The sequence below is a fragment of the Myotis nattereri genome (assembly GCF_964212035.1).
Source record: "Myotis nattereri genome assembly, chromosome: 8".
Lineage (NCBI taxonomy): Eukaryota > Metazoa > Chordata > Mammalia > Chiroptera > Vespertilionidae > Myotis > Myotis nattereri.
In genome coordinates, this window is record NC_138083.1 from 41,340,213 (window position 1) to 41,367,411 (window position 27,199).

Sequence of the window (27,199 nt, forward strand, 5' to 3'; positions counted from 1 at the left end):
CCAAAAAAGTTGTGGGTTCTATTCCCGGTCAGGGCACATACCTAGATTCTGGCTTTGATCCCATACAGGAGACTTGGGGTGCATACAGGAGACAACTGGTCAATGTTTCTCTCTCTCACAATGATCTCTCTCTCTCTCCCTCTCTCTCATACAGGAGACAACTGGTCAATGTTTCTCTCTCTCACAATAATCTCTCTCTCTTCTCTCCTCTCTTCTCTCTTCTCTCTTCTCTCTTCTCTCTCTCTCTCTCTCTCTCTCTCTCTCTCTCTCTCTCCCTCTCTCCCTCTCTCCCTCTCTCCCTCTCTCCCTCTCTCTCTCTCTCTCTGCCTGCAGCTCTTAGCTGCAAGAATCATTTAACTGTTTTCAAAGAACTGGGGAGAAAAAGTTACTTAACCCAGTTTTTGAGGCTTGTATTATATTGCCACTGAGACCCAACAAGAATAGTATATGAAAAGAAAGTTACAGTCCAATCTCACCTGTGGACACAAATGTAAAAAAACAACAACTTGATTAGCAAATTTAGTTCAGAGTTTGTGTATTGATTGGCCTATTTACCTACCTCTTGATCAAATCACATCTATCCATCCTTCCATCCTTCCATTCATTCTTCAGTCTATCCAGAGTTTACCCTGAGAATGCAAGTGTTTGAGGCCAGAGAATATACATTTCAGGTGACACTGATATGGTTATACAATAGATTAAAAAACCTTTGATAAGGTCAGGATTATGGTGATATTTGGGATGTGAGGAAGGGGTAGTGAAGACACAACAGTAGACTTTAGTCCACAGTAGACTTTAGTTATATTCACATTAGTTCATTACATTTTAGTAAAATAAGATTGTGTGCAGATTATACTACGTTGTTTGTATACATGTATATCATGATATTCTTTATTCTCTATGTAATTTAATGGATGCTGGTAATATCACATAATAAATACCAAACAAAAAAATAAAAGGTCGAGGCTAGGGTAGGACTGAGCAAAGGACTAAGCAAAGGCCCTCTACTGGGGATTGAGCCTGCAACCCAGTCATGTACCCTGACCAGGAATCTAACTGTGACTGGGTTCATGGGTGGAATTGGTTCAACCACTAAGCCACACTGGCCGGGCTATCGTTTGAATCTTAAATTCATCATTTCTTCCTTTGTGAACAGGCTCGTCTCGCTTATATGCACTAGTGAGCTCTTGAGAACCTGGACTATTTATTTTTATGTCTCCAATTTCCTGGCCCAAAGTAGATGCTCAATAAATATTTGTTAAATTAGTGGGAAAATTTATAAATGAATTAATGAGCAATCTTTTGTAAAAGAGAGTCATTGAGATAAAATTTATATTTCATAAAATCTATCCTTTTAAAACATAAAATTCAGTGATTCTTAGTATATTTGGAGTTGTGCAGATATAAGCATAATATAATTTTATAACTTTTTATCACCTCAAAAACCTAGCACTCATTAGCTATCCTTAACCATTTCACTCCTATCCCACCTCTAGGCAATCACTCATGTACTTACTGTCTTTATAGATTTGCCTATTCTGGACATTTTATGCAAATGGAATCATACAATTTGTGATTCTTTGTAAGGACCTTTTCCTTAGCATAATGTTTTCAAGGTCATCCACATTGCAGTGTGTACCAGTACTTGATTATTTTTTATTACTGAATAATATTTTATTGGATGGATATACCACATTTTGTTTATCTATTTATTAATTGATGGACATTTGAGTTTTTTCCACTTCTTGGCTATTATGAATAATACTGCTGTGAATATTCATGTCCAAGTTTTTGTGTGCTCATTTATTTTCATTTCTTTTGGGTAGATAGATACCCTGGAGTGGAATTGTTGGGCCATATGGAAACTATTTTTATCTTTTTGATAAACTGCCAGACTATTTTCCAAAGTAGTGGTACCATTTACATTCCCACCAGCATTGCATGAGGGTTTCGATTTCTGTACATCCTCAACAACATATGTTGTTTACTGCCTGTTTTTTTTACTACAGCCATCTCAGTTGATATGAAGTAGTATCTCACTGAGTTTTTTATTTACATTTTTTTAATGACCAGCAATATTGAGCATCTTTTAATATGTGTATTGGCCATTCATATGTCTTTGAAGAATTAGCTATTCAAATTTTTGCCGATTTTAAGAGTAGAATTTTCTTATTATTGAGTTGTAACATCTATTCTGGATAAAATCCCTTATTAGATTATAATTGACAGTATTTTCTCTCAGTCTATGTGTTGTCTTTACTTTTTTGATACTGTATTTAAAGTGCAAACATGTTTAATATTGATGAAATCAAATTAAAATATTTCAAAATTACTTTTGCTTTTGGTATCATATCTAAGAAATCATTGACTAACTGAAGATCATGAAGATATGCATCTATATTTTCTTCTGCAAGTTCTTTAGTTTTAGCTCTAATATATAGGGCTATGATCCATTCTGAGTTGACTTTTTGCAAGGTGAGAGGTAGAAGTCCAAATTCATTCCTTTATATGTGGATAACCAGTTGTCCCAGTACCATTTTTTAAAAAAGACTGTTCTTTCCTGAATGAGCAATCTTGAATGTTTCTATAATCATGTCTTTTTTGTATTGATATTCGTTTAATTTATATTCTTATGTTTTGATTTTCAGGTTGCTTACCAAGTGTCCCACAAGTGAAAAAAATTTCCACATCTTATGAGGAAAGACGGAAACAAGCTACTGCTATTGTTTTACTAGGAGTCATAGGAGCTGAATTTGGTGCTGAAATTGAACCTCCTAAACTGTTGACCAGACCTCGAAGCTCTAGTCAGATTCCTGAGGGATTTGGTTTGACTACTGGTGGATCCAACTACTCACTGGCCAGACATACTTGTAAGTTTTGAAATTCCTAATGCTGATGTATCGCTTCTCAATACATATTATTTGTTAACAAAATCTAAGAATATTGACTATATCCCCAGTTTCAACTCACATAGGAGGCTCAGATGAAGTTAGGAAGCAGGACAATCTGTTTAGCACATTACCCTGTGTCATAGTTGCCCAGACTTCTTTTCAAAAGTTCAAATGTGGTTTGTAAATGCTTTTCTTAACACATTTCTGAGATTTGAGTTTTCACAATTTGGTCAAAATTTTAGCTAAAATTGATGAAAGCTAGCTTTAAGTTAAAACTTTTAACTTATAAAATTATTTCTCAAAAACTACCTGACATGTCCTGAACGTGATTTGAAAAGTTAGGGATGGAGGTGGAACACCAATTATTTTCATTTAAAAATAACATTTTAAAGGGCATGAATGAGGAATTGTGAATTACCTCTAATTTAAAAAGTATTCCAATACCAGTTTTAAAATGGTGAAATAATTGCAATCAGCGCTCAAAGGGCTTGTGTCATATTGCTCTAGTTCTGTAGTTGATATGTTAATAACAGGTAAGGGTATTTTATAATGATGTCTGTTGTTACCTTAATGTTGGAACTTCTTTACATAGGTCAAAATGTTCCTGCCATATTGCAAAATCATTTCTAATGTCATGTTAAGGAGCAAATATCCTACTGAATACATGACAACCTTTTTTTGTAGAACAAATTGTAACATGTTCTTTAGGTGTGTTTTTTTGTTTTGTTTTGTTTTGTTTATGTTTGTTTTTTTTTTAACTTTTAAGCAAAGGAAAAAGATATATGTTAATTTGGGAGTTACGATGGCCAAGATCATCATTGGATCATTATCCTGTACTTTTGCTGTGAAGTCAAGGGACTGTATTGGAGGTTTTTATTACTGAAGCCCTATTATAACTTAGCTGTTGTGCCCCTTCTCTGCCTTTGGTTCAGAATGCAGCAAATATTTATTAGTGTTTGTAATCTTTTTATCTCTACTTGATATTGAGAATCAGAGAGTAATAATAACAAGACCACCACCACCAACAATAATAAAGCTACTAATTGTTTTGAGCATAATTTTAAGCTTTTTTTTTTTAATATATTTTATTGATTTTTCACAGAGAGGAAGGGAGAGAGAGAGAGCTAGAAACATCGATGAGAGAGAAACATCGACCAGCTGCCTCCTGCACATCTCCTACTGGGGATGTGCCCGCAACCCAGGTACATGCCCTTGACCGGAATCGAACCCGGGACCCCTCAGTCCGCAGGCCGACGCTCTATCCACTGAGCCAAACCGGTTTCGGCTTTAAGCTTTTTTTATGCATTAACTCAGTGCTCATAGTCACCTTTTCTTTTCTTTTTTTCTAAAAATATTTTTATTGATTTCAGAGAGGAAGAGAGAGATATATAGAAACATAGAAACATCAATGATGATAGATAATCATTGATTGACTGCCTCCTACACTCCCCCTAATGGGGATCGAGCCCACAACCTGGGCATGTGCCCTGACGGGGAATCCAACTGTGACCTCCTAGTTCATCGGTTGACACCAAGCCACACCGATTGGGGCATAGTCACCTTTTAAAGTGGTATCTGCATTTAACACATTAGGCTAGGGGGCACAGAAAGGCTTAGACAGCTTGGTGAGTTCATACCTCTAGGAAATGGCCTTTTGAGGCTCAGCACCATCTGTTGGTTCCAAAGCTCATGCTTTTGACCAATATGCAAACTGCTGCTGTTCAATGGTTGCTAGTTGAAAGGGCTTAATGACTAACCTGTGCTATCATTTTATAACTTGAAAAGTACTTTTTTTTTGGGGGGGGGTTGCCTTTAAATTTCATCCATTACCCTACTTTTTCATCAAAGATCTTAGGTTCCTTGGCATTAAATTTGCCTACCACAGTTTATAGTTATCAGCTTAAATCTTGCTCTCCTTGTTAGAAACAGTTAGCTATCTAAATATGTTGTGTCTTATTTAGGCTCTTTTCAATCAGTTATGTGTTAAATTAACCAGTTATAATGTTAACCTGCTTGAAGTTGCTGTATGTATTGCCATGTTATTTGTTTACATGGCATTTAGGATGTATTGGTACCATTAAAAATTTAGCCTTTATGGCATCCCATTGAATGAGATAATAATTATTATCCTCATTTTGAGATAAGGCCATTAAGATACAATATTTGATGAACTTTAATTGCTAATGTAGTTAGAGGTATAGAGGTGAAGTCTAAACTTCCTCATAAAGCCGTTCTGTGAAAACTCTTTATGTCCCAATTATCACATTGATGGGAGGAAAGAGTGATATTGATACTTAATTCAAAAGTCATGTTTAGCCTTGGCTGGTGTGGCTCAGTTGGTTGAGTGTTGTCCTATGCACCAGAAGGTGGCCAGTTGGATTCCTGGTCAGGGCACATACCCAGGTTGTGGGCTTGGTCCCCAGTAGGGGGCATGCAGGAGGCAGCCGATTAATGTTTCTCTCTCTCTCTTTCTCTCTAAAGTTAATACAAACATTTTAAAAATTAAAAAAAAAACTTTAAAAAAGGCATATTTAATTTAGTTTTATAATACATTTTATACTTAGATTTGAATACATATGAATCTTTTGTGAGTATTACACTTTACATGAAACGTCAAATTCACATATTGAAGACCAAGCTGAAGGACTCAGTGATTGAGAGGCCTAGATTTGCCCACTCTATTACCTGTACCCTTGGTAAGTGAAGTGTCCCTCTGGGTCATAGTTTCCTCTTACATAAAATAAAAGACCGGAACTATTCTCTTTTTATAGTCCTTTTTGTCCAATTAGTCTCTGCTTCTGAAGAGAAATAGAAAGTATCTCAGGATATTCACCTTCTTCGTAACTTTCCCATTTTCTTCTCAGTGTACCGATGGATGCTTCACATCAGCCCAACTTTAGTCGAGATTCTTCGTTTGTATTTGGACCCACAGAATAAAGCATGTTAGACTATTTTACAATATTATTTATAATATTACCTTGTAGGACTTTTGGTTCTTTCATTTGGTCTCTTCTGCTCAGTTTGTAATTGTGGAATTATGCTGGCACGTCTGTAGTAAATTCCATTTTGATCTCTCATTAGCTTTCTTACTTTGGGCAAGTGTCATAAGTCATTTCCCTAGGCAGCAGACTCTGAGGCAGATTTGTATGCAGACCAGTTCTGGGATCAATACCTTTAGGAGAGTGAAAGAAGCAGGATTGGGCAGGGGAGAAGTTGAATTGCATTTCAATTGCCTAGAAAGCCTCAGCCCATCTCAGGGAACTCTGGAGCTGGGATGGCCCTTCAGACTTGTCCTGAACTAGGACTGAGGGCTTGGCCTTTAATCCTTGTGTCAGTCAGTTACTGGAATCAAGTCATTGGTGCCCTGAGCGGAGTGGGGGGAGGAGGGGGAAACTTGAGTGAGGCAGCTCTCTTCCATTTAAAGCAAACCCCCACAGCGGGACTGGGCTGAGGTGTATTAGCCACTAACACACCATGAGCTTGGGAAGTGAGTGCTTTGGTCGTGGAGAGGCGGAGATGGGCAACCTCTCCAGGTCCTACCCAGCATGTAACTCAGGGGTGTGGAACCTTCTTTCTGTCAAGGGCTGTTGGGATATTGATAACATCATTTGTGGGCCGTACAGAATTATCAACTTAAATATTAGCCGGCTGTATTTGGTCAAACATTTAACTCACCCCTAATGCCTTGGCAGAGCTTAGACCAAATGATTCTGAGGGCCTTATACGGGGTATTCCCCAACCCTGATGTAATTAATTTATCTGTGACCCAGTTCCCTTTCTATCAACAGAAATGGAGAGCAGGGCTGCTGTTTATTTAACACACTTTTTATTCCAGCTTTATACAGAGCTCCTATTTCCCTGCAAGACAGATGTTTCATCCAGCACCTAGCACAACACAAGACACGTTAATAATAGTTACTGAGCATTTACGCTGTGGCAGGCATTTTGCCCGTATTATCTTATGTGATCTTCTAATCCTATCAAATAAGTCCTCATATTATTCCCATTTTTCAGACGAAGAAACTGAGGCTTTGGATTAAACTTTCTTCCTGCAGACAATAAATCGAGGGCACAGGTTAAATGTTTTAAGGTCATACTGCTAAAAAGTATCAAGCCTGGACTTGAACACCTATCTCCCAACTCCAAATCAGTGTATGTTCGCCATTTCAAATAGTTTTCTTGTGTTACAAACAAGAAAGATTCAGAAATGGCGCTGAAAAAAGGAGGATCAAGGCAGCAGGTACCAGGCCACCTTTAAATCTGAACATTTATTGAATCGTTTTTTAGGGATGTGCTGGTGCCATGGAGATATAAATGTGTGCAAAATACACTCTCCTGTAATTGTGAACTGGCTTGTATCTGTGGTGTGAAATATTTCGATTAGGAAAAAAAAGCACTTTTTCCCTACAGTGGGGCTTTATAAATATCATAATATTAGAGTTCATCAGCTAGCCAAGGTGTATAGAACCTCACTGATGTTACATGGAAAATACTGTCTTTATGTGCATTTGTGTTTTTGTTCTGGGAAAAGGATTCACAAATTTCATTCAATTCTTAAAACATAGTCATTAAAATAAAAATGGATAAGAACTCCAAGAGTTTGTTAGAATAAATTGTTATTATTATGATTTTAAAAACAATAAGTTATGTTCCTCTTAATTAGTTCAATTATAATACCACCAAATAGAAGCTTCAGTTTGATGTCACTTAAGAAATATTTCAATTATGTGAGAAACTGTATTTAGTTTCCTATGGTGCTATATTTGACTTCATTCTGTTGTAGTCTGCTATTGTGCAAATGATTCTCCAAATACTTCCTGTGCTTCCTAACAATGCATGTTTTGTTTAATGAATTTGTTAATATTGGCTGAGGATGATTTTATAATGAATTTATTTCCTAAGTTTTAAGGTAAGAAAGTTAAACCAAATCTCAAATGTTTTAGCAGCAAGATTAGGACAACTAGTGGTAGCAAAACCAGTGGTAGGCACAAGATACAGAAAAGGTACCAGCAATGACGAGGAAAGCAGCATGCCGCTTGCAAGGATAAGCAATGACAAAAGAGTGTATATTTTCAAAGTTTACAAACAAGTCATCAGATTGTGTTGCTGAGTTGCTGCTGTGGCCACAGGGATTGCCTTTCTCATTACTTAGCCTCATTTTTCTAACCTGGCCTTTCCGGCCCTAGGATGGAATCCTGCCTTCTTATCTGGCTTCTTACTCCACCGTCAACTTCATTCATTCATTCTCATTGCACCAACTCAGCTTTCCATGTTCTTTCCCACCCTTCTCATTTGTAATTTTACCTTTGAAAATCATCTGGTCCAGGTGCCACTTTATTTTCATCACCATTACACCATCTGTGTTTAGAGCTGTAATTCTTCACTCCGGCTATGCACTAAACTCAAATGTAGAGTGCTTTAAGAATACATAAGCATTACCCTAGAGTTCGTATTCAGGAAGTAGGGGGTGGAATTTGGGCATCTATGTTATTTTTAAAGGTTCATATGTAATTTTCTTTTGTAGCCAGAGTAGAGAAACCTAGTATAATATAGAATTCTTTAGTTGTTTTAATTGCTATATGGTTGTTCTGGTCATTAAACTACTTTAATGTACAAATTATAATTTTCTTTGTATTTTAAGAGGGAAGAGAAAATGGGAGCTAATCAGAGTAAATAGGTGGCATTTATATTAGCCTCAGAGCTAATTCTTTTTTAAATATATACATATATATATATATTTCAGAGGGTAAGGCAGAGGGAGAGAGAGATGGAGACATCAATGATGAGAGAGAATCATCAATCAGCTGCCTTCTGCATGGCCCCTATTGGGGATCAAGCCTGCAAACCAGGCAAGTGCCCTGACAGGCAATCAAACCATGACCTCCTGGTTTATAGGTGGACACTCAACCACTGAGCCACATTGGCCAGCCTCTCAGAGCTAATTCTTGAGGTAGTTCAGCTTTTTTATTGGAATTTTATTGTTCTGGATTAGTTGGGTTTCAGTCTTAATATCAACACAAAGTAACTGGTAGCTCAGTTTATTTAACTAAACATGGAAATAATGATAGCACTTACCTCACAGAATTATTGTGAGGATTAAGTAAATTAGTGTATGGAAAGCATTTAGAAAGTGCCTGACATTCAAGTGTTAGTCAAATGTTAGCAGTTATTATTTTTACTAGAAATGTTCATAGGAGGATAAGGAAAAGAAATAGCTCTTTTTAAAGCATTGTTATCTAATAGGAGATTTATATGTATATATGCTATGCTTTAAAATCTTTTTAAGAACCTTAGGAGATAGGTATTGCTGTCAATATTTTATATATGAGTTAACTGATACTCACAAAAATTTAATAATTTCCTTAAGGTTGCCTGTCTTGTAAGGGATTTGAATCTGGTTACATTCCCCCCCGCCCCCCAGCCCAGAATACTTTTCCTACAATACATACATATTCCCACTGTTTGTGGCAAAGCATGTTGTTCCTAGAGGATTTATGTAAAAATATACTAAAATACCAAGTTTTTCAGTAAAACCATGTGTTTTACGTTGTTTCTTATTTTAACCACATCAACAATATGAAGCTCAGATCCAATGGAAATTTTCACTGTTCTTATGTTTTTCCTTGTAAATAATTTATGTTGTGTAACAGCTTTATCATTTTTAACAGAGATCTGACACTTGCATTACAGGCCCTGTTTGGTGATGTAATCCCATCCTTGTTCTCCCAAAATAACTTTAATTTGCAATCATTTTTTGTTAATTCACTGCACTGATGGGCTTTAGGTTCCTCTTCTATAAAACAAGCAAGTTGGACAAGGTTATTTCTAAAGCCACTTCATCTAAAATTGCAGGGTTCTGTGAAATTATTAATGTGATCATTCTTTCTCTAACTATATGGTAGATTGCTTGTGTTTATTGCTGCCACTTGAACTTGGGTTATCTTACTTTCTTTGCTCTGTACCAATTGTCCTATCTGTTTTTATAGGATCCACAGCTATGCCATATGTTTGACACTGAGCATCTTGAATGTATTTTCTGCCATCCCTCCTTATGGGATTCTTATATCAGCTTACCAGGCTACAGTTCTTTCTACATCACATATTCTCTACACATATCCAGCTTCATGGACTTGCGTAATGTTGAACTTAGTTCAGTAACTAAATATAATATCTGTGGTAGTTTGAGATTTGTGCCTTATAGGAATATAGTATGAAGTCATTATAACAATTTTTTGGTTTAGATTGTGATGAAGCATTGGTATAAGACTCTGAAAACCATCTAATGTATGTATTAGTTACCTTGATTCAGTTTTCAATTTTAGTTCAATTTTAAATGCCCTTGATTTCTTGTTCCCCGGACTGTCTGAGTGTAGTTGAGTCAGTGACAGGTGTTAGCATTGTATTGCAAATGGCAACTCCCAGCCCCCCTTTTTTCCCCATAGGGCATTCCTAGTTCTGGTTTTTAAATACTCTTGACCTGAGGTTTTCTGACAGCTCTGCAGAATGGTCCTTCCAATTTATATGTCTTTTTCCAATTTATATGTCTTTTTTCCATTTATATGTCAGTTTGGATTCAATATTATTTTATAATAGTTTCAGATGTAAGCCATAGTGGTTAGACATTTATATAATTTCCAAGGTGATCCTCCTGGTAAGTCTAGAGAACTCATCTGGCACAGTATATAGTAATTACAATATTGACTAATTCCCTATGCTGTACTGTATGTCAATGGGGGGAAAAGAGGGATATAAGTAATACTTTTAACAATAATGATTTTTTTAAAAAAAAACTAAGGTAGATCATATCACTCAGGGCTAGCTAGATAATTCATCAGCAAGACAAATAACAAAAAATCAGTAGCTTTTGCATAAACTAGTGAACAAAATAGGAACATAAATGTGTACATTTTATTCAATATTATAGTAAATAGTATTTTTTCAAGGGTCTTAAATAACAGTGACCAAAGTACTAAAAGTGGTTCTCCCAGTTACAAATAAGAAAAGGGACTACATTAGAAGGAATCTTGAGATTGGAGGTTTTGAGAATGCATATAGATAGAAAAAGAAACATAGATTTGTGCGGCTGACGACCAAAAGAGGTAAAAGAATCTCCTAGGGGTTCAGAAGTAACACAAGATCAGCGACTTGTCTGGGATGAAGTAAAATGGGTAATAAGGGAACTAGGGACTGGGAGAGACCCTCTTTCCAAGGAGGTGGAGCTACTGAGGAAACCCCCAGCCTGTGGGGCGTGAGCAAGCCTGCCCAAGGACGAGGCCTGTTGTTGCCTGTGAGCAGCGAGGAGAGATGGGGCTGAAGGTGCTCCGATGCAGCACCTGTTACTGGGGGCAAGTGATGGACCACCTGAGGCAGAGCAGCCTGCCATTTCCCAGGGTTGGCAGGCCAGAGCTGCTTGCGGGAAAGTGTCTTTCCTCTTGCAGGATCACTCTGCTGACCTCTGTTGACCAAGCTTAACATTCTGCCAGCTGGCAAAGAGGTGCTTACAGAGTCCAGCACTACTCTTACAAAGCCAGGGGGAGGTGGTAGATTTGGAGCTGAGAGACTATAAATTGGTAACTGTCCTAGAAGAAATAATTGATCATTAAAATTCCAAAATCCAATCTAATAGGTCAGAACTTGTAAATCACTAAAATTTTATTCTCTGCTTGGTCCTTTATAATGAACCAATTATTTTCACCATAAATATTTTTTTGAATCGAGTTATTATAGTATTTTTTTTGAATCGAGTTATTATTTTATGTTTTGAAAGACTGACCAAGAAATTGTTCTCTATGTTTCTTTCTGAGAAGTACCTTTATCATAGCTGAATAGATCCCTAGACAGTGTAGTCATGTTCCTACTGACAGGGGTAGGCTTACAACAGAACTGCACCAGGCCTCACAAAGCTGCACTCTGCCGGTGTGTGGTCAGCAGAACTAACTCTGTTCTGCATTTACAGATAAATAAATGATGGTTGGCAACTGTTGTTCCAAATTTGCATTTCAATGGCCTAGTAATGTCCCATCACTTACCTACTACTTCTCAGGGATGTTAGTGATAAGGAATAATTAATGATTTGTTAACAAGATCAGATCTTTGATTATAATGTACAATAGATGTACAAATTCTATATTTAACTTTTATTAGCCTTTTAATTGCTATGGATTTCTGGGTCTGCTACTCTCTACTTTATCAGACTGAAGAAATGGTTCCTATAATCCGCAGTCCCAGTAGACATTCCCATGTACTTTCTCCAGAATAGAAAAGGCAGTCCACTTCCATTAGATGTTGTAGAATGTTGCAGTGGCGTCCATTTCAGCTGCAGTTGTCAGTCGCCGGGCAGCATCTGGCGTTAGGAAAGGAGGAGAATGGCAGGCAGAGGGCTCACTAGTGTTTTCCTGTTGAATGGTTTATAGGGGATCACTATTGGTAGGTGGAGGATTCTTTGGATTTTTAAGCACTAGAGAAGTTTAGGCCAAGAAAAGGTAATGTATTAAGCCTGAGCTCCTTTAAAATTCTACTTTGTATGACCGACCATTGCATTACAGAGCAGTCTGCTCAGAATGTCTCCAGAGCCCGTCCTCTGCCCTCCCAGAGCCTCCTATGGCATTGGCTTGAGTGGAGCAGGTCATTCTGCTTCTGGGAAGAAGAGTGTTCTGGGCAGTAGCACAAGCCCTAAAATATTGATGTGGCCACTCCGAAAGTATAGTAATATTATATAGTTATAGGCAGTATGTCATTCAAGCTGTTTTCATTGCCCAGAAATCGTTATTCTGAACCTATAGGTTGTCAATCAAGTTAATTTTGGTAACTGCACAGTAGATTGTGCCTTTGTGGATGTGTGTGGATGTGTGTGTGTGTGTGTGTGTACATAATGAGCTTATTCAATGGATGTAAAATATTAAAAAGTTAGTCTTTATATTAGTGCCTCCCTTATATCACATATATGTAGTCACCTGAGTGCACAAAGGTAGAAGCCCCATGTGACTCTTGTCCCTAAGTGCATATGCTGCAAGGTGTGGTGTAGTAAGGACTACGATGTATCAAGTGTTAGCTTGTACCCCATGACAATGCCATTCTTTAAAGTCAAAGTGGTCAAATATAGGCAGCCCTCAGAGATATTGTGGGTTCAGCGCCAGACCACCGCAATAGAGCAAGGCATAATATTTTTGTTGGTGGAGGGGCTTGCCTTCAATTTGTAAAAACCCAACATCTGTGAAGCACAATAAAGCCAAGCTCAATGAAATGAGGTATGCCTTATTGGCTATTTCACATGGTTCAACTTAATATTAAAGCAGAGTCTGTGCCGTGATTTGGAAGAGCACCAAGTCATTAAAGCAAATTATATAAGCCAGAACCCAAATTAACCACAACTGGACGAGAGACAGAAATGATGTTAAGGAAAGTAGAGCTAATGGGTGACTTATGACTCGATCCTCTTCTGAGGCGGCAAATGTGAGGTGAGCCCCTCATCACTGCACTGGCAGAAAAGATTTTGGTCAACAGATTTTTTGCTCTCTGAATCATGTGTTTTATGGCTAGGATTATATAAATCCTTGAAGATAAATAACTTCTTTGACATTTGCTTATCTGGTTGCCTTCCTGACATACCTAACACAGCAGATTTTTCTTTCTAAACTCTTTGCTGCCTTTCTAACTTTTGAGCATCAAGGTGATCGCCCCTTGGTGGTATTGTATATTTGCGAGTAGGGTGGCACTTTTGTTTTGTATTTAATGAATAGCCTTGACTGCAAAGATGATATTAGAAAGCACCTCATCTACCTTTGAGATTGTGCATTTTTTATTGGTCTAATTTTATATCCTGATATTTCCTAAAGATGAGGGCTACCAAGGTATCTGAATTCTATGAATGAGATTATAATTCTTTTGATATTATTTTTAATAATCTTCATTCTTATGGTAAGATGTATTTGTTCTTTTGAGAACTGAGCTATGGATAGTGAGTTTCCAATAATAAAACAGCAACCTGTTGACATTTGTTTTTCCATTTTTAATACAAGTTGGATTCTGAGTTGTTTTGTCAACCTCAAGAAGAGGGCTACAGATAAGTTGGTAGACCCCGGTGCCATCTCACTAGTGATAAGCAGTCAGTTTTTCCCATGTTATCCAGACATGAATTTATTTAAATATTTTGATTGGGACCTAGACTGATTTCACCTTGCCATGATTCACAATATATTTCAATTACAATGAACTATCCTTAGTAATAATTCATGGCTTTCCATTTAAAGTACAGTAATGTAATGTTTATAAAGTTAATGGGTTGATAAATTTGTAGGACTATTACATCTCAAATATGAAAATGCAAGGGTTAAATTTTAATACAGTGTATGTTTTAAAATCTCAGCTGTTGATGAAGTTATTAATTAGAAGTGTTTTTGCTCTTAAATTTAATCACTTCCAATCTTAGTGACAACATTAGCCTAACTCTGGGGGCAATGATGTGTTTTGTGGCCTTTTGACTCCAAGATACTCAGATGATTGAACAAGGAACATTATCATATTTAAACTGCATGACTGTGTGGAAAGTAGAGATTGGCAGTTACTCCTGCCTTCTACATGTGGAAACCAAGAAAAGTAATGTAGTTCATTCCTGACAGGAATAATCCAGTGAGCAGAGTCCTTGCTCTCAATTATGATTAGGAAGTCACTATGTGAAAATTCATGTTTGAATGTATTACTGAGGAAATGTCACTTTCAGATACCCTTTTATTTAGCTTTTTCCCTCAAAATGCCAGAATCTTTGTGGTATAGACATCTTCAGATGAACTGCAAAACTTAAATATTTTCTAAAAAATATTTTTTTTTTATGGAACAGTGAGAGGATTGGAAGGGATGAAGCAGGTTGAAGTAAATATTAGAGCAAATATTCTAATGCAAGAAATTGGCATGAAGTTATGACAAGTAGAACAAGAAAGCATATAGATAGTCTCACAGATATTAAAGGATACATACAACTTAGAGTATATAGGAAACAGAAGTTTGATAAAATAAGAAAAGACTAAAAAATTAAATTAAACTTGAAATCTAAGAAATATGTTATCCAAAACCATTTAAAAAACTCCTACATGGTATTGATTCTCTTTTTGTTACAAATCTTTTTTTAAAGATATTGTTAAGAATTTCAATTTAGTTTTTGACTAGTTTTATTCTAATGGGTTTAGAGATACAAGTGATTTTGCTCTAAAAACTTACAGTTTAAGACAGGCAATCTGTTTTATATTTGATACCTACTTGAAATTTTATATATATTATATGAAATCATATGAGTGCTAAAAGTAAACTAATTTGTTGTGGAAATGGTTCTCCACATGACTCACAATTCAGAAGCAAGTTAAATTATTTATATTTAAAGACAGGTAAAAAGGCAATAAAAATAAGCACAGTGGATCGAAACAGAAACACATCAACTTATTTTGATTCAAGTGTTTGATCTGATTCTGAGGGGAAAATCACACAAACCTCAGCATCGCTTCTGAATGATGCCAGAAATAAACTTGTTATTGTGAAAACTCATAAATAAAGAGAAATAAACATTTACTCTGTGTATTTTATACAAATCATCTCATTGTAACAAAATGGATGATGAGAGAAAATTCTTCTTGATAACAGTATTCTAGCCAATAAATGAAGAAGAGATGAGAGGACATCACCATTTTGCCATTCTAATCAATTAATGGCTCTTTAAGATGACCAAAAAAGGGACAGCTGAGCATTATATACTTCTTGATGGAAATACGTCTAAGAAATATTTTTAAAAAATTCAAACCTGAATCTGTTCAGCCAATGTATAGAAATAGCGTAACAGAGGTCAGAACACTCTTTAAATACCATGGAAAGGCTGTAATAGCAGAATTGGATTTTAGGAATCTCAGTGGGACAAAAGAAATAATATCCTCCCAGAAGGGGGAGGGGCAAATTGTAGATTAAGAGATTTAATAAAGAGACATATTTGGATTAGGGTTGGAAAAGACAAATGTAAAAAAGTGAAGAAAAGAAAGAAAAAGAGGGAGAACAGAAAGAAAATCATTAAAATCTGAACAGCAATTGGCTATTTGATAAGATTAGGAATTATTGATAATTTTGTTTACTGTGGTAATAGTATTGTGGTTATTTTATTTAAGTCCCAATCTTTTAGACACCTATACTGAAGTAGTCACAGATGAGATTTGCTACAAAATAATTCAGGGTGTTGGGGAGAGTGAGTGGGGGGCTAGATGACACAAGATTGGCCAGGAGGTCCTGCTCTTGAAGCTGGTTATACTTTTCTGTCTACTTTTTTGAAGTTTTATGTGTTAAAAAAAGATGTCTAACAATGGAACTGGCTGTTCCACGGGACAGTGAACTCCCTGCCACTGGACGCAGTGTGTTCTGAATTTATAGGTCTGCAGTGAGTCCACAGATTTGTGGACTAAGAATTAGAGATCTCTGGGCCAGATCATCTCTCAAGTCCATTCTAAATCTGAGCTTTCTAAGTCTGTATTTCTCTGAGTGGCATGAGCAAGATGCACTCCAGAAATTCAGGGACTCATGTTTGAGAGACCAACAAAACTTGGTAAATAAAGTGAAATTTAACCAAGACCTTGCTTGAATGATAACTTAACCCTTTGCTGTCATATTAAATTTGGACTGGTCAAAATTAATTTCCATTGAAAGAGCAGTGATACATAACATGCAAGATTATGAAGGATAAACAAGATTTATTAATTATTTTTTGGAACTACGTTACTACTAGTAGAATCACTACAAACGTTATCACTTTCTACGTCAAAGTCAATATTCAAGGTGCCAAAATAAAACTCTTCATTGTTACTTTCAGATTCGCAGTACACTTCTTTCAGTAACTTTCTTTTTGCCATTTTGGAGTATTATTTTGAAATATCTTAACAAGCAAGAATGCCTAATTACAGTTAAATGTAATTTGTAAAGCTTTATTTGAAATTCTGTGAAGTATCTCCGAAGCTTGTCGATTTCTTCACTCTCAAAAGGCAACTGACTCGCCATGTGTTTTGCATGGTGAGTGTGGAACGGCCGCGTTTGTTTATATTGAGTTTCGATATCTCCGATTTGTCGGGGCAATGTTTTGGTTCGTGACAATGTCGCTTAGACACTTAAGAGCTTTCAGAGACATTATGAACTGATACACGAATGAATAGAGTTAAGATTCGTACGGTTCCTTGCTGTGGTGGCTGAGAGCAGACATACGACCGGAACGGTAAAAAAGCTTTGGTGGCTGAGAGTAGACAAACGACCGCAAAGGTTTAAAATATGGACAATGGAGTATGAATCAAATCCCTTCATTCATTCCGCAAATATTTTTAATGCTTCCTCAGTGCCAGGCAGTGTGCCATGCACTGGGGTATGTGGTCATATTCACAGTTATAATATGATAATTTTGAACCCATTTATTATGGAAGCTTTATGTTACCATGGAGGGAATGCTGGTTTTTGAGATTGGAGCTTTGGCTTTTAGACCTCTGATTTAGAGCAGTGGTTCTCAATCTTCCTAATGCCGCGACCCTTTAATACAGTTCCTCATGTTGTGGTGACCCCCAGTCATAAAATTATTTTTGTTGCTACTTCATAACTGTAATTTTGCTACTGTTATGAATTTTAATGTAAATATCTGATATGCAGGATGTATTTTCATTGTTCACGACCCACAGGTTGAGAACCACTGATTTAGAGGAAGGTGCATAACCTGACTCGGCCTGTTTTCTGACCTATCATAATGAGAAGGTTGGACCATTCCAGCTCTTGTCTTTTTTTATAAAATATGATGCATGAAGATATTTTGCTCTACAGCTTTTTCTATAAATATGGATGGTATGGTATGTGGAACTAAATTTTTTTTTTTTTTTTTACTTTATCAATAGCCGTGAAATTAGCCCATCAGGGGGAGTGGGTGAAGGTATTTTCTCTTTTTTCTGCCTCTGTAATATAGTTGTATAAACAAATATTTATGCGAGCATAATTAGATTCTCTCCATAAACCAAAACGGGTCTGATCTTAAGCTCATTGACTGTCTTGGAACAGAATTGATCTTGCTTTCACATTTGATTCACCCGCTGCAGCTTTTGAGAGGAAGAAAAATCACATTGTGAGCTGAGTGTAACTAGGCCAGAGATAACAGGAGGAGGTTGGGAAACCAGTGTTATATTTGTTTGCTTTTCTTTGTCTTTATTTTATGTGTTAATGTATGTAGATCATTCTGATAACAGTTTCAGCCATCCTTGAAGAGTGATGCCTGTTAGACTTTTCATTCTTCACACAGGTTAAAATGATTCAGCGATTATTTGATTGTCATGAAACAAGTTTACAGTTTCTGGGGTTACCAGGAGAAAAGCGACTTGATATATTTAAATTGCAATATTAAATATAAAATTTCTTTGCAGATCTCATCTTAAGTCTGGAATATGACATAACCTATTACTTTTAAATAAATACTATACATAACATAATGGACAGAACAGAGGATTTCAAGTCAGGCAAACCTTATTCTGGCATTACTAGCAGTATAATCTAGAATAAGTTATTTAAGTTTCTGAGAAGCAGTTTTCCTCATCTTCCAATTTGAAACTAATATTATATTCCCACAAAACTAGTTTCAGAATTAAGTAAGATACCGCATATAAAGGCCCCAGTGCACTCACTACCTGCCACCTCTCAGCCAGTCAACAAATATAATTTTCCTTTCTTCCCTCTTTCCATCCCTTTCCTTCATTTATTCATTTTACTTTTTCATACTCTTTGGTAAAATGCTTTATATTTTATATATACTAGAGGCCTGGTACACAAAAATTTGTGCACTTGGGGGGGGGGGTCCCTCAGCCCGACCTGTGTCCTCTCGCAGTCTGGGACCCCTCGGGAGATGTCCACCTGGGGGGGGAATCGGGCCTAAGCTGGCAGTCAGACATCCCTCTGGCAGCCCGGGAGCCCTCGGGGGATGTCCACTTGCCAGCAGGGAGCAGACCTAAACTGCAGTCGGACATCCTTAGTGCTGCTGAGGAGGTGGGAGTGGCTCCTGCCACCATCGCTGTGCTGGCAGCCGTCAGCCTGGATTGTGGCTGAGCAGAGCTCCCCCTGTGGGAGTGCACTGACCACCAGGGGGCATCTCCTGCATTGAGCATCTGCCCCCCGATGGTCAGTGTGTGTCATAGTGACCAGTCATTCCCAGTTGTTCTGCTGTTAGGGTTAATTTGCACATTACCCATTTATTATATAGGATAGAGGCCTGGTGCACGGGTGGGGGCCGGCTGGTTTGCCCTGAAGGGTGTCCCGGATCAGGGTGGGGGTCCCGCTGGGGTGCCTGGCCAGCCTGGATGAGGGGCAGATGGCTGTTTGCAGGCTGGTCAACCCCCCCAGTGGGGACCCTCACCCCATAGGTGTGTGGCCAGCCTGGGTGAGGGGTTGAGGGCTCTTTTCAGGCTGGCCAAGCCCCCCAGCGGGGACCCTCACCCCATGGGGGTGTGACTAGCCTAGGTGAAGGGCTGATGGCTGTTGGCAGGCTGCCCAAGCCCCCCAGCGGGGACCCTCACCCCATGGGGGTGTGGCCAGCCCAGGTGAGGGGCTGATGGCTGTTTGCAGGCTGGCCACAGCCCCTTCAGGGTGGGAGGGTCCTGCTGGGGTGCCTGGCCAGCCTGGGTGAGGGGCTGATTGCTGTTTTCAGGCTGGCCAAGCCCCCCAGTGGGGACCCTCACCCCATAGGGGTGTGGTCAGCCTGGGTGAGGGGCTGAGGGCTGTTTGCAGGCTGGCCACGGCCGCGGGCTAGAAGCAGGTGTCTGGGATTTATTTAACTTCTGTAATTGAAACTTTGTAGCCTTGGTCCGAGCCCCTCCTTGAGTGGAGGCCATACCTGCTGGAAGCAGGTATCTGGGATTTATTTATCTTCTATAATTGAAACTTTGTAGCCTTGAGCGGAGCCCAGGTCCAGCCAGGGAAGGCAGGGAGCTTGGCTTCCTCCATTACCAGGGGCAACCCAAGCCTCCTGCTCGCTCCAGCTCCGTGGCCGTCGCCATCTTTGTGACGGAGTGAGGGAGTGATGGTCAATTTGTATATTACTCTTTTATTAGATAGGATATATATTTAAAAGGACTAGAGTCCTAGTAGTTTTCCACTTTTACAAAAGTCCATTTGTGAAGTCTTCATATAATATACAAATTAATACCTGTGATGAAGAAAATAAGGAACAGTTTCTGTGTAATTATATACTGGGAGATGGAAGGGGAGGAATATGTCAAGAGCCTATCCTGTGTTAAGCAAAGAGGGTGTTAGGTCATTTAATCCTCTTATCAACTTGAGAAATAGGTCTCTCTCCCATCTTATTGTATGTCATTAGATGAGGAAATGAATGCCTAAGATCAAATTGTAGGTTTGGGCCCAGCCGGTGTGGCTCACTGGTTGAGTGTCCACTTATGAACCAGGAAGTCATGGTTTGATTCCCGATCAGGGAACATACTCAGGTCGTGGGCTCCATTCCCAGTAGGGGGTGTGTGGGAAGCAGCCAATCGATGATTCTTGTCATTGATATTTCTCTCCCTCTCCCTTCTTCTCTCTGAAATAAATTTTAAAAATTTATATATAGAGAGATATGTATATATTTCTCTCTATATATACACACATCTTCTATATATATATACACACACACATCTATATATACACACACAATTAAAAATATATAGATAGATATAGATATAGATATGTGTATATATATATACACACACACATCTATATATATACACATATCTATATCTATATCTATCTATCTATATATCTCTCTCTATATATATTTTTTAATTGTGGGCTTGAGGTTAGAATACAGATCTTACTTCAGAGCTCTCTACTATCCATGATTTTCAATCACTGGAGATAGGAGGGTAGCTTTTGTTTCCTAACTAGAAGGGACAGGGCCAAGGTGTGGAGTGGGGAACATATGTGAATCCCGCAGAGGAGTTTCTCAAATTATACTCATGATATTCTGCTCCCGACCTGCCATAATAAGACAGGGTTTGGTAATATATCATTTTCTTCAAGTATGTTGGAATAGAAAAAAAAGTTTGAATACATTGTTCTGTAATATACTGCTTAGATATGAAGTTATTATATAAATAATTATATCAAATTAAATCAATACCATGGATGTGAAGTCTTAAAAATATTATTTATTTTTCTTTATTGCTCCTAAACAGTTTAAAAATATTTGGACAGTGTTATATATCCTGTCTTATAATATAAGAAGTAAATAATACTATAGTTTGTATATTTTTCAGGTTATGCTTAGCTGTCAATGACAGTAGGATAACAGAAAGAAATTATTTCTTATTTTGGTTTGCAGCATTACTTCTTTTATTGAAAATGAAGACTGGTCTATAGTGCTTTTTTCAATCTAAATTTGATTTCATAAAAGAATTAATGAAAATTAAACCAATATAACTGGTTTGCAAATTTAGTAAAAATAGACTATATTGAGGGAAAATTAAAAACAAAAACAACAACAACAACAAATATATATATATTTTAGAACCATACACTAGCCAGTAAGGTGTAAGGCAGCTAATTGCTTCCTGTCCCTTTTGAAATTACTCAGCCTGGAAAAAGATAGCACGTATTGATTTACTGTATAGTAAATGTTCCACATCTCTCCTCCTCTAACACCCAGGCACACACACCGCACATACACAGCAGTGGTGGCTAGTAACTGTGTATCTAACTATTTCTTTCATCAAACTTGCATAAGAACAAAAGTGGGATGGAACCTCTTCCTCTGTAAAAGAAAATAACATAAAATTATTAAAATGTGCAAAATGAATGTCAGCCTAGTGTTATCTTGAATTCATGATGTGTTTGTTTTTAAGCTCTAAAGTAAAACAAGTTTTTCAAAGGAAAAGTAAATATTTTCTGATAGTGTAGTGTCAATTAATCTATATGCATAGATTAGTATCAATTAACATTTATATGCATATATAATATTAGAAGCAATGTCAAAACTTAGCTTATATTTGATAGTTTTGGAGGAAGTTATTATAAACATTATGCAAATTCAAATTGTGCTCTTCAGTGTGGTCTTTTCCGCTATTTCAGGAATGATCCACTAATCTAGAGGATAGGTGTTTTATTCATACATGTTTTATTGTTGTTGTTAATCCTCAGCCCAGGATATTTTTCCATTGATTTTTAGAGAAAGTAGAAGGGGGGGGGGAGAGAAACATCAATATGAGAGAGTCATTGATTGGTTGCCTCCTGCAGGAGTGGTTGCCTCCTGCACGTAGCCCTGTGCCCTGACCAGGGCTGGGGTGAAGCCTGCAACCGAGGTGCATGCTCTTGACTGGAATTGAACCCAGAGTCCTTCAGTCTGCAGGTTGATGCTCTATCCACTGAACCAAACAGCGAGGGCCATGCATATTGTATTTTAATTCATAGATTCTGTCCTGCTATTTGTGATTTTTCTATAAAGCATCTGATGCTTTTTTCAACATAGACTTTGCAGTGCTAGTTTTGGTTGTCCTAGAGCAGTGATGGCGAACCTATGACATGCGTGTCAGAGGTGACACGCGAACTCATTTTTTTGGTTGATTTTTCTTTGTTAAATGGCATTTAAATATATAAAATAAATATCAAAAATATAAATCTTTGTTTTACTATGGTTGCAAATATCAAAAAATTTCTATATGTGACATGGCACCAGAGTTAAGTTAGGGTTTTTCAAAATGCTGAGCTCAAAAGGTTCGCCATCACTGTCCTATAGTCAAATCAGTAAACTTAGCGAGTTTTTTAAAAAAAAGCACTAAAACAGATCTAGAGCAAGCTGCTCTGAAGGATAATTTGTAAGTATTTGTGTCAACATTACATTTCAGAAGTGTAATACCATGTATATTTCTTTTTTGTCTTAAATGAATAGGAATTATTATCCGTGATTTTGATTGTGATCTTGGTTGCTTCTATAACTCAGATAGTCAGGAATGCACTGTATTGTGGCCGTTTATCTTGAAGGGATCAGAGCATCCTTATTTGTAGAAGAGAGAGACTTTAATAGTTGGAGTGACGTTTCCTTTGTCACATTGTATGTTACTTACCGTATTGCTATGTATGCATTTGTTAAAAAATACATATACCCCCTAAATAATTCTTTGGAAATATGTTTGCCCTCTCTCTTTGTTTGCCATTAACATTTATTCCCAAAAGATCTCTCTTTCAGCTTTTCAGGGAGTTTTGCTGATAGCTCTCTTGTAAACCCACCACCACCCTTTGGTCCCAGAATTCTCAGGGCAGGCTTAGCTGCTCCAGCAAGGCTGCTGTTTCCTGGCGAGTCCCCATTAACATAGCCACCACTCCTGGGTTAGATAATGGACTCAAAGGTTAAGAGCAGAGGATCTCAACAGCTCCAATCAGCGGGGCTTTTGCAGGGCTAATTACCTCTTTACTGCGCTGACTCTAATGTGACATGTTTATTGCCTTAACTAACAACTCATTAGCTTAGTTGATGTTTTTGTCAATATTAATTCGTTCATTTAAGCCAAGTCAAAGCTTAAACAAAGATGTCCGGACTGAGAAACGGGCAGCAGAGTGACTCTTGTTTGTTCATCTTTTTTTTCCCCCCTCCTTACTCAACTTCAATAAAATAAATGTGTAGAAAGGCAACATTTAGAGTGCTTGTATTGGGAATGTTGGTATTTGTCCATCTGCCTGCATGTAACACAATTCTGAGTTTATTTTTCCCGTGGTCACTCCAGTCTCCATATCACAACTTACTATTTAGTTTCTACGAGGGCATGTACTCCTCATTTGGACTACACATCTGTAAAGGCTTAACATTCATCAGGTCCTTGTTCCAGTGGGATATTTTAGTGTGGTTATTAGAAATGAGACCAAGTAATTTTTCATGTAATTTTAATCTCCACTAGACTACCTAGAAGATTACCTTGCGATTTATCTTGTAATGATTATTAACGTAGTCTCTGTGGATTATTTAAAAACAAGGGGCAGTAATGAAGATATCATGAAACATTTGTGTTTTTTGCCATAACAGTAATGATATTTCTTAGAGAATGTCACTGTTTTGATTTCATGCATTTTTAAATAATAATTAAATTCTAAAAGCACTAGAGTAGTGCAAATGCATGAAATAACTATGAGCCTTCTGATTGCGTGGTGAGTCGGTTACTTTGGAGAGCTCCATTTGCATCCTCAGAACCCTGGAATCTGTTTGGCAGGTCCTCTCACAGCGTGCCGCCTGGTGTACAGAAAGGGTGCAATGCATTCCTGGTCAGACACAGTGAAGCTGCAGGCGTAGGGGAGTTCATCCCTGGAGCCAGTCTCTGCTTTGAAGGCCAGGGACTCCCTCTGATTGGTTGGTTCCTGGAGGTGATCAGCCCAGAGAAGGCTGATGGAGGCCATGCACAGGTCATGGAATACTACTGTATTCATGTTCAGTGAGCAATACCTAATGTGTCAGATACTCATTTACCTCATTTCTCATCATATAGCTACAGGTAACATGGATGCTAACTTGTCAGTAGTCATAAGAAATCAAAGTATAATTGTGTCCATTCTATAACCAATATTCTGACTTACCTTTACCTTCCCTCCTTTCCTTGGCGACCATTCTTCCCTGAATCTGTTCCACAGGCTCTCCTGGCTTTCATTCCACTGAAACCTTTCAGTTAGGTGACAGTGCCTTAGGCATGACCAGACCCAGTAAGCTAGTCTCAGCCCTGGTCGCTGTCTCCTGCCAGCGCATGATTCCAGCTGTGTGGGAACTTAACACTTCCCTTCCCTTGCTTTCCGTGACATTGTCCTCTCCTGGTTCTCTTGCCTCGTTAGCCACTTGTTCTCCCTGTTGGCGATTCTCTTCTTTCCAGCCAGGAGGTTCTGCTGCACCTGCACTCATTCCCGAGGCATCGCTCAGTCCCATGGCATCACAACCATCTGCACTCGGGCGACTGCACACGCCCCTTTCATTTCGCTCAGGTCTCTTCCCTCCTTACCACTTGTGACACTCTTACTCTGCTTTATTTTTCTTCCCAGGACTTAGAACTACCTGCTGTATATGTGTGTTCATTTGGTTTTTATGTCCCAACTAGAATATAAGCTTCATGAGAACAGACTTTGTCATCCTGTGCTTAAAGCAGTGCCTGTCACGGAGCCGATACTAGTAAATATCAAATGAATTAAAGGGTCACTCAGCCAGTAGGTGCTAGAGCTGGAATTTAAACCCTTGTTCTCTTATCTCCTTCCCTCCCCCCTCCTGTTTATGTCATTGAATAACCCCACACCTTTTGGGAACAGGAAATAGAAGTGTTTGGACCACTCACTAAAGATTTGGTGATTTTAAGGTGTTTTTTTCTTTTTTACTTCTTTGATATCATGAACTTCTTGTTATTTTACTTCTTTATTGCCCTCCCCCCAGATTGTCTAACAATCAGCCCTTGTTATCAACCACAGCCTATTTTAGCCTGCCACCCGAAATACATTAATTACTCAAAGCAAGATGATTAAGTGTCACCCTGTATCAAAACCCGGTTAATTTATAACTCAAAATAGAGCAGAAAAAAATACTTTGAATCAGGGAGCTTTTGAATTCTATACGCTTCTGATTGTAGGACAAGAAACAGCTAATTACTTTGAATTAGGACTGTTTTGATTAACCTAATATTAGATTAATGAGTTTTAAAATATCTTTATCAAATGAATTTTCTAATTTAACAAAGTTATATTATGCTTTTTATTAAAAGAAATGATGACTTGCTTTTTATGCCATGCAGGATGTTAAGAGTTTAAAATTGGTTTTTAATAACTGCATTAGTGCAAAGCATCTAGTTGTAGAAATGTTTGTTAATTATTCCATATCCATGAACAATGCACTGTACATTGGAATTATTTTTAATCAAATCAGATACCTGTATAAAGCAAAGGAGTGGAATTCTAGACAGCACTCTGCCAGGCTTGCTCTTTGATGGACATTAGCAAATGGAAAAAGGCTTCATTCTCTTGGTTACACTTTGAAATAAGTGGCCAATCATTATTAATTCATTTGCACTCATTGTAATGGCATAAATCATCATAAATTCATTTGGTCTAAAGTGCATATGATATATTCTCCCACAGGAATTGCCTTGTAATTGAGCTATTAATTAATGTATTTTTTAATATGACCTTTTCCCTTCTCTACTATTCAGAGCCAAGGATGGTTAGTGGCCATTTCTTCATTCAGAATTTTTTTTTTAAGTTTGAGAAACAAGTTTGTCTTAACTACACCTGTAGACTGGCCTAGGCTGCACCAAAGCCCAAGAAAATGCCCTCCACAGCCCAGGTCCCCGTCCCCATTGAATGCACTGTTTGTTCTGTAGTTTCCTCCTTTAGCCTCTTCAGTGACCAGTGCTGCTTTCTTTCTCCTAGCTGGTTAGAGAAATTGCCTGTGAGGTAACCAAGGGTTCCTGTGAGGTCTTCATGCTTCTAGCAAAGCATCATGGGAGGGAAAACTCACCCCCCTTCCACCCCCCAAAAAGAAAAGGAAATGAAAATTACAAATGGAGAGCTCAAGAAAAATGTTACAATGTCATTGATTTTTTTAATGACTTTTTAAAGTGAACTTTTCTTAATTAGTGCTATTTCTACACAGTTGGGTAAAAAAAATACCCGATTCATGTTCATATCATGAACATATCATGTTAGTAGTACCTGTGATTCTATGGAAAATAAAAATTTGAATTCGTTTAAAAGGTATTCTGTTTAGTGGACATAATTGCAGTTGACTCTGAGTGTGTGTTTTCAGTGAGTAGAAGAAGTCTAAAAGTGGTATTTTTTTAATCAAATGAATGACGCTGAAAATAATACCTGATACTCAGACTAGAAATATTTAACTATAGTTCTTTATAGTTGACAGTGTTTTCATATCATAGGCATTTAATAAATGTAGCCGTGTTAATAAAGTAGCTTGTGATAAGTAAGGATAAATAAATACTCCAGAAAACAAATTATGACCTAAGTAATAGCAGTTGTGTATGTATGTGCGTGGGTGGGGTGCGGGGAGGGAGGGATGTTAGTGTAAAAGCTTGTATATTAATCTTTTAAAAGAGCTGCTCATTATAACCGGCCAGATACTACAAAAATTTTAAAAAATAATGTTTTTTATTGGTCAGTTTATGATTAGACAACATTTCATCTTAACAGAGCAAAGCAACAAGTGAGTCACAGTGTAATACTGTCAGCTTTTTGACCACTATTTATATAGGCTTTATTTTGTTGTCTCTGTCTCAACCCTCTTCTCATCTTTTGCATTTTGCTGTCACAGC

General features: G+C 37.7%; 1 protein-coding gene across 1 annotated transcript in view; it reads left to right on the forward strand.

Annotated features, from left to right (window-relative positions):
* WDR7 (WD repeat domain 7) overlaps positions 1-27,199 on the forward strand; it is a 289,363-nt gene that overhangs the window by 170,187 nt on the left and 91,977 nt on the right. The window contains exon 22 of the mRNA XM_081096649.1: positions 2,649-2,870. Coding sequence (XP_080952775.1) covers positions 2,649-2,870 — 222 coding nt within the window. The remainder of the gene's footprint in view (positions 1-2,648; positions 2,871-27,199) is intronic.